Source organism: Pempheris klunzingeri, chromosome 6, assembly GCF_042242105.1.
Source record: "Pempheris klunzingeri isolate RE-2024b chromosome 6, fPemKlu1.hap1, whole genome shotgun sequence".
Lineage (NCBI taxonomy): Eukaryota > Metazoa > Chordata > Actinopteri > Acropomatiformes > Pempheridae > Pempheris > Pempheris klunzingeri.
In genome coordinates this window covers 10,407,795-10,423,800 of record NC_092017.1, presented here as the reverse complement: position 1 = coordinate 10,423,800, position 16,006 = coordinate 10,407,795, and the positions used below count along the sequence as shown (strand labels likewise).

The window sequence follows — 16,006 nt, the reverse complement described above, 5'->3', positions numbered from 1 at the left end:
TCACAATAAGGCATGTTTAGTGTTTCTCTGTTAGCTCTCTTCTAAACTTTGGCCCTGCAGTTCAAGGTGTAGACCGCTGGAATAGATTAGAAGGTGAAAAGAAGGCAGACATTTGAGATGTTCCCTTTGTAGATCACAGGCTGGATTTGGCTTGTCTCTCCAATTAATTTGGAGGTGGTGATAAGGAGAGGCAAGAAATCAATGAGCCTGGGCAACAGAGAAAAATGAAATGAGATTCATGAGAGGGAAGCTTATCTACGATCCGTTCCCACGCCTTGATTAACAACCATTCCCTTGAAATAAGGAAACTTAGAACCATTTTTGCTTCATTCATTTATTCACAGATTGGAAAACAACCCTAAAATAACATTTTTTTAACGATTTGGTCCCTCAAGGCTCAATAGATTTGGATCAACAAAAGCAAAGTCGTTAAGAAAGCTCGTCTTTTATTTTTTCCTTTGAGAAATTAAGCAGTTTACTAACAAGCAAGGAATACAGAAATACTTCTACTTTCAAAGAGTTAAATCTCACAAAATCTCATCGGTTACAGCAACCCAGCATGACTCTTAAAAGTGGATTCCATAAAGTACAAAATCTCTATAGTCATACCAGTGTTTCGACTTCTGCCTTAAACAAATGAGCATTAACTATGGACTTGAACATTTTGTACCGTAAGTCTGAGAAAACATGAAGATTTGTACTAAAATGTTAACTCTCATGCAGACTTGCACACAGCTATGCATCAATGCATTTGACAGGCTACTGGTTAGTATACAAACACACAGTGTCCCCAGTTATACAGCATCTGCCTAAACCTAATAAAGGACATCGATTTCGTCTAGCTCCTGTGACATTGTGCTTGTACACACAGCAAAGTTTAATCTTTGTACAAATGTACGGATTAAAAACCAACCCAAATGGCCATTTTCTTTGAAGTGTATCGATTGCCTTGCTGTCGTCATCTTGTACTGACTCAGCTCTGCCACATTTTAGCTTTGAATCTGTGGCAAATGCAGCAGTCTTCCCCTTTGCTCCAGAGGTGTCCGAATTTGCTGAGTGATTATTGTCATCAGGGACGCATCAGTTCCGTCTTAACCGAGAGGGGGATTTTATTCTCCTTTCTGTTGATGAGCTCTGTCATGAAAAGAATGTCATTAAAGAAAGGAGAGCAAAAAAATTACTACCCTCTGCTCCTTATCTGAGTTCACCCCCTTTCATTTCAGTCAATGCTCTCCTAATGAGGAACACAGCTTCTGCCTCACAGTCCACTTAGCCACAAAAAGGAGACTTCTGTCACGCAGTGTACAAAGATCTAATCTGTGCAGGCTGGAAAGGAGCATCACCATCACACCTAAACAAAGAGAGAAGGATAATGTGTCTTACCCTGATTTTCTATTCAGTCCTTTCATTTTGCTGCATGGTAACAGCCTCAAAGAATGAGGAAAGAGAGACAGGGGATGAAAGGTGGAAATCCTTCTCTTGTTATGTTTAATATTCAACACCCTCTTCTGCAGCAGCTCCCCTCACAACACGTGGGAGAGACGGAAAGCCCAACAGCCCCTCTGAGAATAAGATTTTATGAGCGAAACTGGGTTACAATCAACCTGCTGCTACGGCTCAGCGTGGAAAAGCAGAGATCAGCGGGCCAAAATGGATTTTCAACACCGTTCTGCCCATCACTTCTTCTTTACCCATAGGACATAATGCACTGATGGGCTTCCACTTGAATGGCAGTGACGGTTTGTTTTAATCACGTGGAGGAAACCAAATCTGAGAAAAACATAAAGTGGATCTAACGACAAATAACATCTTTGTTCGGTCTGGTTTTATGAGCTGGCAGGAAGTGAAGTCCTCGGCCCCCGAGGGAGGCATCTGTCAACTTTCTCAGGAGAAGAAGAGGAAGAGGAGGGGACAACAAGAATGTCAGATGTGGACAAATAAAGCCTGTTCTGTGAGCCCCATGCGCAATAAGGCATGCCTTTCTTACAAATTTAGTTAAAACCAAATGTCTGTGAGGGCAGCCATCTTGTCTAATAGCTTTAATGTAACTGCTCACCTCGTGGCTGTGAACGTGTGCATGAGACTGAGTTTGTCCTCCCTGTCAGGACAGAGGTCATATCAGCGATGCCCAGAGTACTAAAAGCTTGTGCAGCTGTAAATTACTGTCACATCTGTGAGCGATGGTACCAGAGTGCCAGTGGCTAGTTCTAGTTTGCTAATTCTGTCTGTCGGCGCAGAACTGCTCCTCTTCAAACCTGCCACACTGTCAGCTTTCATTGTCGTTTAAGCAATGCAGACATACAAAAATATCAATAAACAAACGAATAAGAAATAAATAACACAGTTGTGAAGCATTTCCAGTCAAAAACAACACACATCACGACCAATCAGACACTCAGTGTGGAGAATCACAGGGTGTTTTCCTCATCAACACTTTGTGGGAGAAACTTTTCTGGCCTTTGCGAACTGTATTATTCCATCTGAACCAGTGGTTCCCAACCTTTTTGGCTTGTGGCCCCTTAACATCTAGCAGTGTCTACTTGTTACCCCTAATGACACAACAATCCACCAATCAGAGCTTTGTAGGAGAGATTAAGAATGAGGACATCAGCTTCCTAGACAGTTAGCACACACGAAAAATGGCAAAAACAGCAAAAAAAAAGCAACTCCACCAAGCAACTGCAATCATAACGTCCATGTTGACTAAAAATGGCGGGACAATTCACCACTGACTGCCAGTGACAAAACAAAAAAAAAGTATGTATAACACATATTTATAACATATTATAACACAATTTTGTAAGAAAAACATTATTTTTTTTGTTTCTAATGACTTTAATGAACTCAGATTTATCTTGGCACCACCAAAGGCTGGGAACTACTGATCTGAAGAACCAGTGTAAAGAACTAAGGTATGTCTCACATAGTTTTGATAGATCAATTATGGTAGTCTAAATATCTTTTTACTCTCGATCGGTGATACAACTTCTTATTTTCTGCTAATACACGGTCATGGGACCAGTAGGGTAGCTGTTTCGTAGAGATCTTTAGCTTTCTACATGTCTAATAGCACCTGGTTTCACAGTGGATCGACGGGTACAGATGCCATACAGACCCTCAGCTTCACTTACTCATACTTGAGACCAGAGACATGACTGACAGCAGCAGAGACAGAAGTGGACACACACAGAAACAATCAATAAAGAATGACTAAAACCATATATGGTTTGATATGTTAGCTCTGTTCATCTAGTATTTTGACTTGTATCTTTCTTCAACAATGAACTGTAAAATGGCAACATTTAATAGCGTTGAAATGTTAACAGACATGAAGAGAGACTAGGTGCATTTCTAGTGGATCGACGATATCTAAGCTGAGCCAGGAATACATCTCTAATTATGGACTGATTTAAAGCATACTTCGCATTGTGTGTGTGTGTGTGTATATGGGTCTGGATCACACCATTCAAGCCGTACACAGAGAGACATTTAAACTGAGGCAAGACAAATCAAACAGAAAGAAAAGTGTGGATCAGCAGGATTGAGATCGACGAGGAGGACGACTGGTGCCCTGCTACACTGGGCTATGGTCCGGAGAAGCGTGTGTGGCTGTCACCGTCACACACTCGGTGGCTGTGTCCTTGGTCCTGCGAAGGCCCGTGTACAGCCTCTCATCCAGATTAGCAGTCAGTTTGTCTGTGAGCTCGGCTGTGATGGTCTGCGGGCCGTAGCCTGAGGAGTCAGGAGGCTGAGGGGGGGAGTGCTCATCCGGGGGCTCGGCAGGGGGTCCAGATAATTTGCTATCTTCCAGAGGGTCATGGTGCTCACCCAGCCTTCCATCTTTATCTGAGACTGAGGGATGAAGAAGTGGTGGAGACGAGGATGTGTGGACCCCCTGCTTCCAGCCCCCATTCGGTTCTACTTTTGGAGTGTCGGGAGTGCTGCTGGTCCCGTCGCTGGTCTCCTCGTCGGGAGCACTGACGATGCGGGGGAGCGTGCTGTGGTAGCTTGTGTCTAGTGGGTAGTTCACACTGTCACCCCTCCGTAGTGGGGTTCGCTGTCTGTCAAAAGAGGACTGGAAGTGTCTGACACCAGGGTCACTCCACTGCTTGTGGCGCTGCCACTGCTTGCGGAGGTGGATTCGGGACCGATGCTTTCTTAGCGGCGACTCTTGCTGGTCAAACTGAGGGTCATGGCGGAGGAACTCATGGAAGAGGGCATCTGTCTTCTCGTCTATGCTGTAGTCTCGCCGGTGCAGCATTGCCGGTTGAGGTGAGGGCTGTGCAGCCTCTCGAGGTGTGAGCATCTGACCATATGGGAACCAGCTCAGTGAACCAGCACCTGTTTCTATGGAAACCCCTCCACTGGCACCTAACAACAACTCATCCTCTGGCTCCTCCTCAAAAAGATGAGACTCAAAGCTCTCACCGATAGTGCCCGTTCGCCCTGCGTTGGTAAAGTGGTGCCTCTTCTCGTGGGCTGTTCTGTCCTTGGGGCTGCCGCTGATGCTCCCAAACAGTCGCAGATCTTCTGGACCACGAGATGGAGCCTCTATCGATGCATACCCGCTGTCCATTTGCAGCAATTTACGAGTCCCTGTTTCTCCATCGCCGCCCCCTCGCTCTGAGTCTGTGCTTTCCTGTTTCCTCTTTTTTCCCTCCTTCCCCCCCAACCTCTCATCCATATACATCATAATGTCCTTGTCATCCTCTCCACCCTCTGTTTCATCCCCTAAATCCTGGGACGGGTAGCTGGGGGTCCCTCCTCTTTCGGTTTCCGTGCGTCCACCCAGTGAACACACACTGTCGACATCACTGCAGACGGAGTTCCTGTCATTGTTGCTACTCTGGTCAGAGGCGGCGTATTGTTCCAGTGTCGCACGTAGGGTCCAGATGTCTTTGTAAAGTGATTGGGGATCCTGGGAATCTTGGGGGTCCAAAGGGTCTGCACCTTCCCTTCTTGCTAGGGACAGTGCTTCGTCTTGGGGATCAGGGGATAGGCCAATCACCCCTGGTCCTCCATGGCTGCGGCTGGGCTCCACCATCACCTCTACCTCTACCCTGTAGTGTGCACACAGGTGTGGAGAGACCAGATAAAATGAAAGAAATAAGGAGGGAAGGAGGGGGGGAACACACAGATATGCAAAACAAGTGTCAGTGTCAGAGCAGTTACCTAAAAAACACAATCATCTGAGACATGGCTGTGTTCACAGTGCACAATGACTTTCATGGCTTGCAATGGCTGCTGTTGCATGTCCTTCAACTGAACTTAGCAGAATACTGATGTCATGGGAAATTCCCAGAAATCCCCAGCTTTTATCTTGGGACAGCAAATTTAAAGAATCCATACAGTATGAAACATAACTTATCTGTACAAGTAAACTGTAAATGAGCAAGAGGATCAACAAATTTCTTCACTCACGGCAGCTGCCAGCAAATTCCTTTTATTTTTAACAACAAACATTTTCAAATATACACAGGAAATACTGATTTTTTTTAATCTAATATTCACTGAAGGAAAATAAATAGCTATATAAGAAAATTCTTGGGGGGGTTATCTTTGTTGCATAACTTAATATTAGGAAAAATCTAAGTAACTATAATAGTGAACTTCAAATAACAAAATCAAAGTGACCCTTGCCCTTCTGCAAACATCATGACATTATCGGACCATGTTAGCGATGGAATGGTTTCTTATGTCGGATATAAACCCTGCGTCCCGATTCTCCACTCTCCGAAAGAAAAGTGCACTCTGGGAATCCCCTACATCTGGCTTCAAATCATGAAATTGGCTTTGAAAGACCTCTTGTTTACAGGGATCTCATTACATACAAATCAGACTGTGGTTAGATAGCATTTACAGATACACAGCATGGTGTGCTCTAATCTAATTAAATGTCATAGCAAAACAATTAGTCTAACAAAGACATGAGGACAGTTTTCAAACATAATTCTCTACATTGTTCGATGACTTACAGTTAATTTCTCTTGACACTGGCTTTTCCCATTTGATTGTCCTGTGGTCCTGTTCATCTGGCATATTAAAACTCTTGCAATGGAATAATAAAAGCACACTTTGATGTTCAAGCAAAGTGGTGAAGAATTGGGACTTAGAGCAGTATCCTGTTGTATGTCGTTACCGTACGTTTTCTAGCTACAGTAAAGAAATGAGTGCAAGGCAGCAAAGCAGTGAACAGGATGAATGGCAAGGGAATTAAAGATACCTGCCGAGGGAGGGGGGCGGTGTGGAGGGAGGTGAGAGGAGGCGTGTCGTGGGCTGGCTGGGGCAGTAGGTGATGTCCTGGGTGCGGGCGATGTACTGGATGAGGTCTATGTGGTGAGCGTCGTTGTCGTCCTGGTCCATGCTCTCGCTGGCGGCGCGCTGGCGCTGGAACTGTCTCCTCTTTGGAGAGCCTGGCTCGCGCCAAACATGGGGAAAGCAGAGCAGTGAGTTGTACAAGTTGTGTAACAGCAGGCAGGACTGAAGTGACACTTAATACAGCAGAACGCTTCCATCAACTGTTGAGGTTTCTGAGGGGATTTTGTGATCTTTTTGCCGCCCCTTGGTATGATAGAAGGACTGAGCCTGGGGAAGCGCAGGGAGAAGTGTTTGTGTGTATAGGATGAGAGAGATCGACAGGGAGGATTTACTCAGGAGCTCAAATTGACTTGGAACGGCCAAACTTTACGTCACTGAGCCATCTGTCTTGTACATGTGTGTCTGTGTGTATATCCGACTCTTAGCAGGCAAAAGGCATCTCACAGTTGGTTGCTGGAGCCCCCTGCCTAACAGTGTCTGTTTACCACGAGGCAATATTGCCAAAAATACACCTAAGGAAGAAACTACCAACAGTATAACAACAGTATAATTTCTAAGAACGACACAAAAAAATTGCTGCACTCCTCTGCTGCATTGCCACAGATTGTTTCTAAAAATAGCATAATAGAAATACACTTCACACCATCAAGGATCCATTACCTCTGGTGTCCAGACTTGAGGCTCTCTGGCTGCTGTCCAGCTTCCATTTCTTGATCTTGAAGTAGGGACTGGCCCCCTCCAGACTAGCATGGCGCCGCAGTTTAGTGAAGAACTGCAGCATGGGCCCCTGGCTTCCTGCACCGCCGCCGGCAGGAGGGGCACCGCACCCCATCGCCGCCCCTTCTCCAACACTGACACTGCTGCCTCTGCCCCTGGGCCCAGCTCCCATCATCTCGATCTGAGCGGAGAGAGGAACGTGGTCAGAGAGAAAACCTGCCAAGACTAGTGGGGTGTGTGTAATCCCTTCTGACAGTGATGTTCCACACAGGCTTCCTTGTTTACCCATCAACCATCACTCCTGTTGGTCCTCCCTTGGGCTCCATGGCCCTTTAATGTCGTATGGATGACTCACTGGTTGACTGGCTTGCTGAATGCTGGCTGGTTGGTGTACTGAGTGACTATCTTAAGAAAATAAATCACTCTACAAATAATTAACCAAACAAACTTGAGCTCTTACAGGTAATTTGTATGCACAGTCAGTACTTGTGAGATATTTGCACTTGTGTGTTTTTTCTTGTGCTTTTCAGCAAGAAAGATCACTGTGTGACTTGCCAAACTTTGCCTGTGACTTTGTGTCAATTAGTTATGACTTGATGTGAAATATTTATTATTTTGGTAGTTGGAGGTAATTTACCGAGCTAGGCTCTTTGGTGCTGAGAGCGCTGTTGTTGTCACTGAAGCTGGTGTCCACCACAGAGTTGAGGGCATCTCCTGGAAGGGCACAGCTGGGGTTGACACTCAGGCTGGTCAAAGCTGTTTGTGGTAGGGGGCACAGCATCGGCTGAAAAGAGACGCACACAGACACTTTAATCCCTCTTGAATCGGTTGTTTTCTGCAAAGCTCTGTTGATTAATCCAGTTTTTGGACTACAACTTCAGTCTTCTGTTGGAAACAACAGTAAGTAGTGTAGCTCCACTTCCAAAGTTCGTTTTCATGCTTAGGTAACATCTGTGGGTAGAAATCAATTCCAAGTTCCCTCTCCAGCTGTCAGATCAGCACCAGTGATTGAACAGCCTCGCCTAAATGGTAAAATCAATGTGCACAGCCTGTTGAAATGAGCATGCAGATACATCCGTGATTCCTGTGATTGGGTACATTAGGTTGATACATTTTCCTGCCCTCACCCAAGTGATTGATGCTGTAATTGGCCCCAGTAAAGACTAATGATGCATCAGGACTAATAGCAGGTTAAAGGCTGTCACCTGGAAGATGGAAAGTGCTGACTTCGTGACAGGGCGCGTTGTCATGGTGATGCTGTTCTCGACTGAGTCGCACTCATGAATAGTGACTATCTTGAGGGCCGGGGGAGGGATGTGGAGGTGTGTGAGCCGGGCGTTCTTCAGGTGGTGAAAGTCGCCCTCAGTCAGAGTGTACCTGGGGTGAACAACATAGAGTTAACTACGAAGGCTAGAGGGCAAGTTGCATACACGCTTGATGATGAGGTATAAATCATGAAGCTTATCCTTGCACATAAGAGACCAACAGCCAAGGGGGAAATATCTGACTTCAAAACCCATCAGAGCTACACTGGATTCTGCATTTAGCCCCACAGAATAATTCTTTTTGAAGAATTTTACATATTAGGCGAGGGCTTTAAGAGAAAAGTAGGGCAAGGAAGTAATGAGAAAGCGTGAAAGCTCTTTGTGTCTGCCGTATACATAATGCACTCTGAATTGATTCTGAGCCCTAAACTAACACAAAAGTTTGCTGGACACAGTAAAATGTGTATATTCTTTGATCACAGAAGGCAATACAGCTAGAGTTTATAGACATTAATGCGAGTTGAACACTGAATAAAAGACGCGCAGATCTGCAAACGTGTGGGCTTGTGTGTGTGTGTTGGCTTTCTGACCTGCGGCCCTTCTCCGGGGCCTTCTTGCCATGATCGAAGAGCGCAGCCTCATTGAAGGAGACACGGCGGCCTGTGGTGCCCGTGGAGAGGAAGCGCTCGGTCTCTTGGTCGTGAGAGCTGGCCATTGACAGGCAGTCTGACTCATCCACCCTGATTGTGATTTCTACCAGATATACAAGAGGGAAGAGACGGAAGGGGCAGACGGAGATGTGTGACAGATAGATGTGTGAGGGGAGAGCAAGAGGTGATGGCAAAGAAAGACAGAAAAGCAGCTGGAGTTTATTTTTAGTTTTATTGTAATGCATTTAAAGTAAATGCGATCAGCATTTTTAGCTATGTTAGTGGTCCAGACTGAATGAGGATGAAGTCCGCTGACTGCGCTGACACTTCATCAAGCATCACCAGCAGGTCAATGTATTCAAATACCTCATCATCTAAAGGATGGATCAGTCAAATGTTGTCCAATGCTTGTTTGGCTTATAAACTAAATACCCACAAAACTGTACTTTGTGTTTAGTGCCAGTTAGCAAAAGTTAGCATGCTAAGATGTTTAACTAAGATCAAGACCAAACCTGTGAAACAGCATGCTAGACTTTAGCATCTAGTTCAAAGCAACACTGAGCCTCACAGAACTGCTAGCATGGCTGTAGATTCTTTTGGCTTGTTTTCTCACATTTTTATGTGCATATTAGTCCAGGCAATATGGAATTTTCCATCTAATACATTACAGGATTACAATAATTCAAGGAAAAGTCTCTTGTCAGCAGGGATACCTTCTTTCCAGTCATCTCCTGTTGTCTTTTGACAGACAACTGTGTAATAAAAGCATAAAATACACTACTACTTTTAAAAGTCTGTCTGAAGTCAACCCATGTCGGCTATACTGCATATTTACACAGACTCCGCATCTGAAGTGAAGCATCTGATGGAGGATGAGTATGGTAATATGGCAAACTGCTGACGGAAAACCCAAACTAAATGCCTTACCAAAGCAGTTTGGTGCCAAACTGATGCTGCCTTTTAATAAATCATTTTCATTGGAGACAGGGTGCATTCACTGGTCCCAAAATGTCAAAATGTGTTCCAGGAATGGCCTGGCTACTTAAACTAATTGGGTTGAGATCACAATATTTTAATGGAATAGACATTACACATTTGTGCTGACGTGATAAAAATACCCCTGCTTCCATCAATCCAACCCCTCCATCTCCCGGCCGGCCCGTCTCCATCACTCCTCCCTCTCTCTGTCTGTCTTACTTGCCTATTTTATCTGTTCGTCTATCCCTCCCTCCCTACATTTCTTCCTCTTTGTCCATTTTTCTCTTACCATGGGTGGGCTGAGACTCCTCCATGTAGGTTGTGTTGGTTTTCTCAGGGTCATCGCTGGCCCTGGGGCACACAGAAACATTCAGATCAAGGCTGTGTTACCATTTGACCTTTCTGTTTAGCTTGAGTTTGAACACACATACAAATCAACATTTTAAAAATCCAGCAATACGACAACTATAAGGAGGAGGCCATAGGACTGAGTGTTCGCCAGGCTGTTTGTCTAAATGGCTGGCTGCCTGGCTGTATAATCAATGGGGGCCTAAGTCATTGCCAGTAACTTGATAACCTTCAGGGCCAGGGGACCTCTTGAACTGATAAAGCATGGTGCTTTATTGGATTGCGCGTTTCCACTCATCTTTAAGGGCACAGAGAAGATATACAATAAAGGTAATATTTTTTGTTTAGGGAACAGGATGCATATTATGCTTCTGGCAGTGGCGGGCCGGTCATTTTACACCTGGGCCTTCAGTGGCATCCTACCTGAATCAAACCACCTCTTAATAACATCATTATGACGTCACGGCTATAGAAACCATCAATATTATACAGAAAGGCAGTATAACAGGACGCTGCATCGCAGACAGGTATCTAATGCTGGAGAATGAATGACATCACTAAAGCAAGAAACCCAATTAAAAGAATTCAACAAGTCACCAAACACTCTAACCACCGACTCAGCTCCAAACACAGAGTCGTTCAGTTGCCAACACCAGACATTCTCAGCAACACAATCTGCTCCTCTGAGCCTGTAAACCAAAGGTATCGCTCGTAGTTGCTGACCTGAAAGTGGCGGACGAACCCTTTTCCCGGCTGGGACAGGCTTGCTAGCTTCGGGGTGGACCGGCATTTGCTCAAAATGTCCAGCTTCTTGGAAAGTCCGCCTTGAAAATGGATTTCTAAGTAGATCTGTGACCAAATTGACATCTTCCCCTCCGTCAGCCATTGTGGGTTAAAAAACTGCTATTAATACTTACAGTTATGATAAAGTTTTAGCTTGTGCAGGTCGCTACAGATAAGAATCGCTAGCTTTGGCTAAGCTCTCTGACCAGCCAATCAGAGGATGTGAAAATACTAATGTCATCGTACGCCTGCTAGAAGGCCCTGGGGTCACCAACTCGAAATCTGATTGGTTAAAGCAACAGTTTCATTGCGATGTATTTTAAGCTATGCTCTAATATAGACATACACTGCTGGAAGCACCCCAGCCCAGAGACACAGAGACACGCTATGAAATGAAGAGCATAGACTATTAGGAATAATCTAAAAAGATTAATGGGAAAATATTAAAACGTAAATCAGTGATTCTGAGTTTAGGCCAGCAGAGAAGGCCTTGCTGGCCCTGACGGCCCACCACTGGCTTCTGGTATATTTTGTCCTTAAGTAACTGAAAGCTCTTCCTAGTCATCTTTCTCCATCTGATTTCTTTGTGCAAATCTATGAGGTACGTGTGTGTGTGTGTGTGTGTGTGAGTGTGAAGTAACTTGAGGGATTTCTCCATCCACTCAGATCTGTGCTTCTTCTTGTCTTTCATTTCCTCTGTGGCTCCTGCTTCCCCGTACTATGTGTGTGTGTGTGTGTGTGTGTGTGTGTGTGTGTGTGTGTGTGTGTGTGCGTGCGTGCGTGCGTGCGTGTGTGTGCGTGCGTGTGTGTGCATTCTCTTTGAGCGCACTGGGCTGGGTTGAGACGCGAGATTAATCACAGCCGATGGCTGCTATGAAATCTCATTACACTCATCATTTGTACCAGTCTGCCTGATTCTCCTCTGCTCTCCCCCGGCTAGCCTCGCCTTTTCACGGCTCAGCCTCTGTCCTCTCTGTTTATTTGCATCTAGCTGGTGCGCTCTCATATATTCAAGTGTACTTGATGATGCGTGCTGCTGTAGAGAGGGACAAAGCGTCTCGAGGGTAGCCATGTTACTGCTGAATAAACACAGATGAATCACGTCTGTTAATGGAATCATACTGAAGATGGGCTTGGGATTCACTGGGTGGAGCAAACTGGACGATTGCACAGGAAGTAGTTAGCTTAATTTGCAATTGCAATGAGCTTTAGCTATTAGGTAAGTGTACACATTAAATATACGCACCAGACAGTCTTTAAATAGTAGTGCATTTGTGAGTCAGGAGGAGTAGTAGTAGGTTGTTAACAAACCGTGTCTGCTCGTGTGCTTTCATGTAACACAGTAAACGCACCAAACCTGTGCACCTGGTTCTGCAGACTGAACTAGTTTTGTGAAGCAAAGGAGCTTCAGTTATTGCTGAGTCTGCCTAGTAGTGGTGCTGATTAAAGTTTGGGGGAATTTTCAGTGATATAAAGTTCGGTGTTATTGTGTTGGACTGAATCATAGGAGGTTTAGGGGGATTATATAACAGGGGCACTCAGTAGCACAGCGTTGGCAAAAACTCCATAAAGTTATACTCTATTACGGTGCTCTTGTTATTAAATTGTGCAGCTGCTGCTTTTATTAGGCCCACCCCTTATACAGGCCCTTACTGTTGTTTCCTTACAGTGAAGCTTATACCGCGAAACTCTTCACAAGTTTACTGTGAAGCGCTAAAATGCTACATGTAATGCGCAGTTTTTGCATTGCACCTGGCACAGCATTGCCCTCCACGACAGCAGCGACGGCAGGCGATGAGGAGGACAGAGACGAAGATCAACGTCCCTACCAGGAAGACGGAAAGGATCACCAGGAGGAGCACGTATCCATCTTGCTGCTCCTCAGCCTCGAATGGGATCTCCTGAGACACAGAGAGGAGGGAAAAGATTAGATAGATAGATAGATAGGTAGATAGATAGATAGATAGATAGATAGATAGATAGATAGATAGATAGATAATTGGTAGTTGTACCTCAGTAAAACTTATGAGTAGGCAGTGAAGGGAAGTAAAGTAGATATAACAGGAATAGAGGTAGGTGTCTTCCTCCTGAGCTGAATTTGGACATTAAGTATGCTACTTTAAAAGAGAGAACAAAAGTAAAGCAAAAAGCTTCCCACATGAATTGAACGGAGTCAAATTTTTACTTTCTAAAAGCTTCAAATTGTAACACTGTACTCGTGCTGCTTAGCCCATTTGTGAATTATGGATAGTTGTATCTCAGTTACGTTTCCACTAGTCGCCTTTTTGTAATAAGATACAGGGACGTGCCATCAGCAGGCCATTCATATGATCATAATCTGACAAATGAAGCGCAGCCTTGACGTGACTACCTTACTGTGCAGCTGTTTTACCTTCCCACCACCGCCAAGCAGCTTAAAAGACAGATTTAGCCAGACTGGTTGGTTGGCTTGCATAAAGTAAATCTATAACTGCAACAGTACAATGAATCAATAAATGCCAGGGCTATTAACCTGTCTGCAGTGCACCTTGGCTATGGGAAAGCTCTCACAGGCAGGACAGCAGCTGAGATAATGAAAACACACATGGAGCACTGGTATAGACCCTAAAGTACCTCACTCAAATTCATTATTCTATTTAGCAGGATTTGTGTTTTTATTAAGACATTTACTTTACCTACAAATAATGGGCAATGAATATATCAGTTAGTTATGAAAGCTGTCCATTTTATATATCTTTATCCAATTTCAATAGCAAAAATGTGAATGTGAATGTGAGAGTGGATAACAACAGCAGACCTTGTTTTTTTATCGTGTACCAGAGTGACACATTGGCTATTGTCCCCCTTTTTGTCTGTTTATGTGTAAGTACAGGAGAGCGGTGGAAAAACCGAAGTCATATCCCTTGTATGTGTTCACATACTTGACCAATAAAAGCCGATTTTGATTCTGATTTAAGGAAACGACAGACTTTGGATATATCACAGTGATGATCCAATAGATGGAGTGTTAAGCCGAACTCTATGGGGCAGAACGCACAGCAAGTGTTAATGAACACTAGACTGTGACGTCACATTGTAATTTCTCTGCGAGGGGAAATTAAAGATGAGATTAGTTCAGAGATTTAATTATTTCAGGTCCAGGTCAGGATGTTCTCTATTAGCCAGTCAATCGGCCAGAAGAGAATATGAGGGAAAGTATGGTTCTGGTGGTGAGGCGGACACAGCACACACACACACACACACACACACACACACACACACAGGAAGTTTGCGAATGAGCCAGTGGTGAAAGGCAGACTTACTGTGGAGTTTTCTGGTAGGATGTTCCAGACGGTAGACTCATTGCTCATGGTCCAGGCCAACTAGAGAGTCCCCCTGAGAGATAACACATGCACACGCACAAACACACAGAGGAAATGGACTGTTACTGGAGCCGTTCATCAAAACACAAAGTCAAGACGCTGCATTTTATCTGCGTTAACAAACCCAGACATACTGAAACTTCTCTGAATTCGTAGAATGAAGAGGGGTTTTTCAGTCCATTGCTGATGCCTCATGTCTAATAACACAGCAAATGAACATTCACATCACATGCTGATAGAGGATGCCCATTGCAGCAGAAAAATCTTGTTGCAACTGAAACAGTCAGAAAGACTGCAAGACGAAGCAGAAACCAAATGTGTGTGTGTGTGTGTGTGTGTGTGTGTGTTGTGTGTGTGTACGGGGAGTGCTTGTACGCACGCGTCAAAACCCAGAGAAGATGCAAATGCTAGCATCTCGACTGTAAATCATCACCCATAATTCCATATCAGCCTGACGACTCTCTATCTACCTCCCACACATACACACACACACACACACACACACACACACACACACACACACACACGTTCTAACCAAACACTGGCTTCAGCAGCTGAGTTCTAGTGCTGCTGCTGCTATGCGTTTGCTCTTACAGATCATAGCCATTAATACTGCTACTGCTGCATCAAACGCCCACACACACACACACACACACACACACACACACACACACACACACACACTCACAGATTGTAGACAGATCTACTCACCCAGCAGGGTAGAAGCACCATACCAGCAGCACTCAGCACTCCTTCCTCGCCTGCCAGTCACTGCAGTACTCAACTTCAGCACCACACAACCAACCTGTAAGCTATTGCCAAGCTCTGCGCTGACAGCCTGACTAACTCCCTGCATCTACCGTCCAAGCATGAAAACTGTTACAGGAAAAACACATCAAGGCTGCGACCAGAACACTCTCCTCCGCAGCAGCACACCACATCCTGCTTCCTACAAGCCCAGTGTCTTACCCTGATGGAGGGCAGTGCGCAGCAGCAGCTCTGGATGTGCGTATCAGGCTGTGGCTCAGGAGTCTCCTCCTCAGCTCCCTTGCTGCATCCTCAGCCACCTCGGTCCACCCAGCCGACTGAGCCTGAGCAGCAGTGATCCCCCTCAGGGCTGGCCCACCGGCCTCGGAGCAACAGGACGGCAGTGCTGCATGGCTGATAACAAGCACACGACAGAAAGATTGGTTAATTATTCAGACAGTGTAGATAAGTTTAACATTATACATGTGCCTGCATTGGCTTCCCTGCACAGTCTGTTGCAATAGTGATGATCACAGGGGAAAAAAAACTGCATTTCTGAACAATGCTTCTCGAGGAGTGACACCAAACATTAAGACATGAAGAACTCTTATAATATCAAGAAACTGAAACTGTCTCACTGCATTCAGTAAATGCAATGATACAGCTTGATAACCATTTAGAAATGACACTTGGCTGTCCTTTCTCTGCTGTTATAGGCTTATGGCAAATTCACAAATAGATAAAAAAAAAAAAAAAAAAAAAAAACAGATTTATAAAAGTGAGCCATAAAAATCATTTCAGTACTTTGTTGAGAATTGCTTCTTTCTCTGATGGTGCA

General features: G+C 44.8%; 1 protein-coding gene across 1 annotated transcript; it reads right to left on the bottom strand.

The window, feature by feature from the left end:
* Positions 1–3,574: 3,574 nt before the first annotated feature.
* cbarpb (CACN subunit beta associated regulatory protein b) lies at positions 3,575–15,419 on the bottom strand. The gene is made up of 10 exons (XM_070832839.1): positions 15,391–15,419; positions 14,362–14,434; positions 12,812–12,960; positions 10,218–10,279; positions 8,891–9,053; positions 8,241–8,412; positions 7,673–7,819; positions 6,979–7,216; positions 6,224–6,413; positions 3,575–5,060 (listed from the first exon to the last, which is right to left on the bottom strand). The coding sequence occupies exons 2-10, from the start codon at positions 14,407–14,409 to the stop codon at positions 3,575–3,577; spliced, it is 2,655 nt and encodes an 884-aa protein (XP_070688940.1). The 5' UTR covers positions 14,410–14,434; positions 15,391–15,419.
* Between the last annotated feature and the right edge of the window lie 587 nt (positions 15,420–16,006).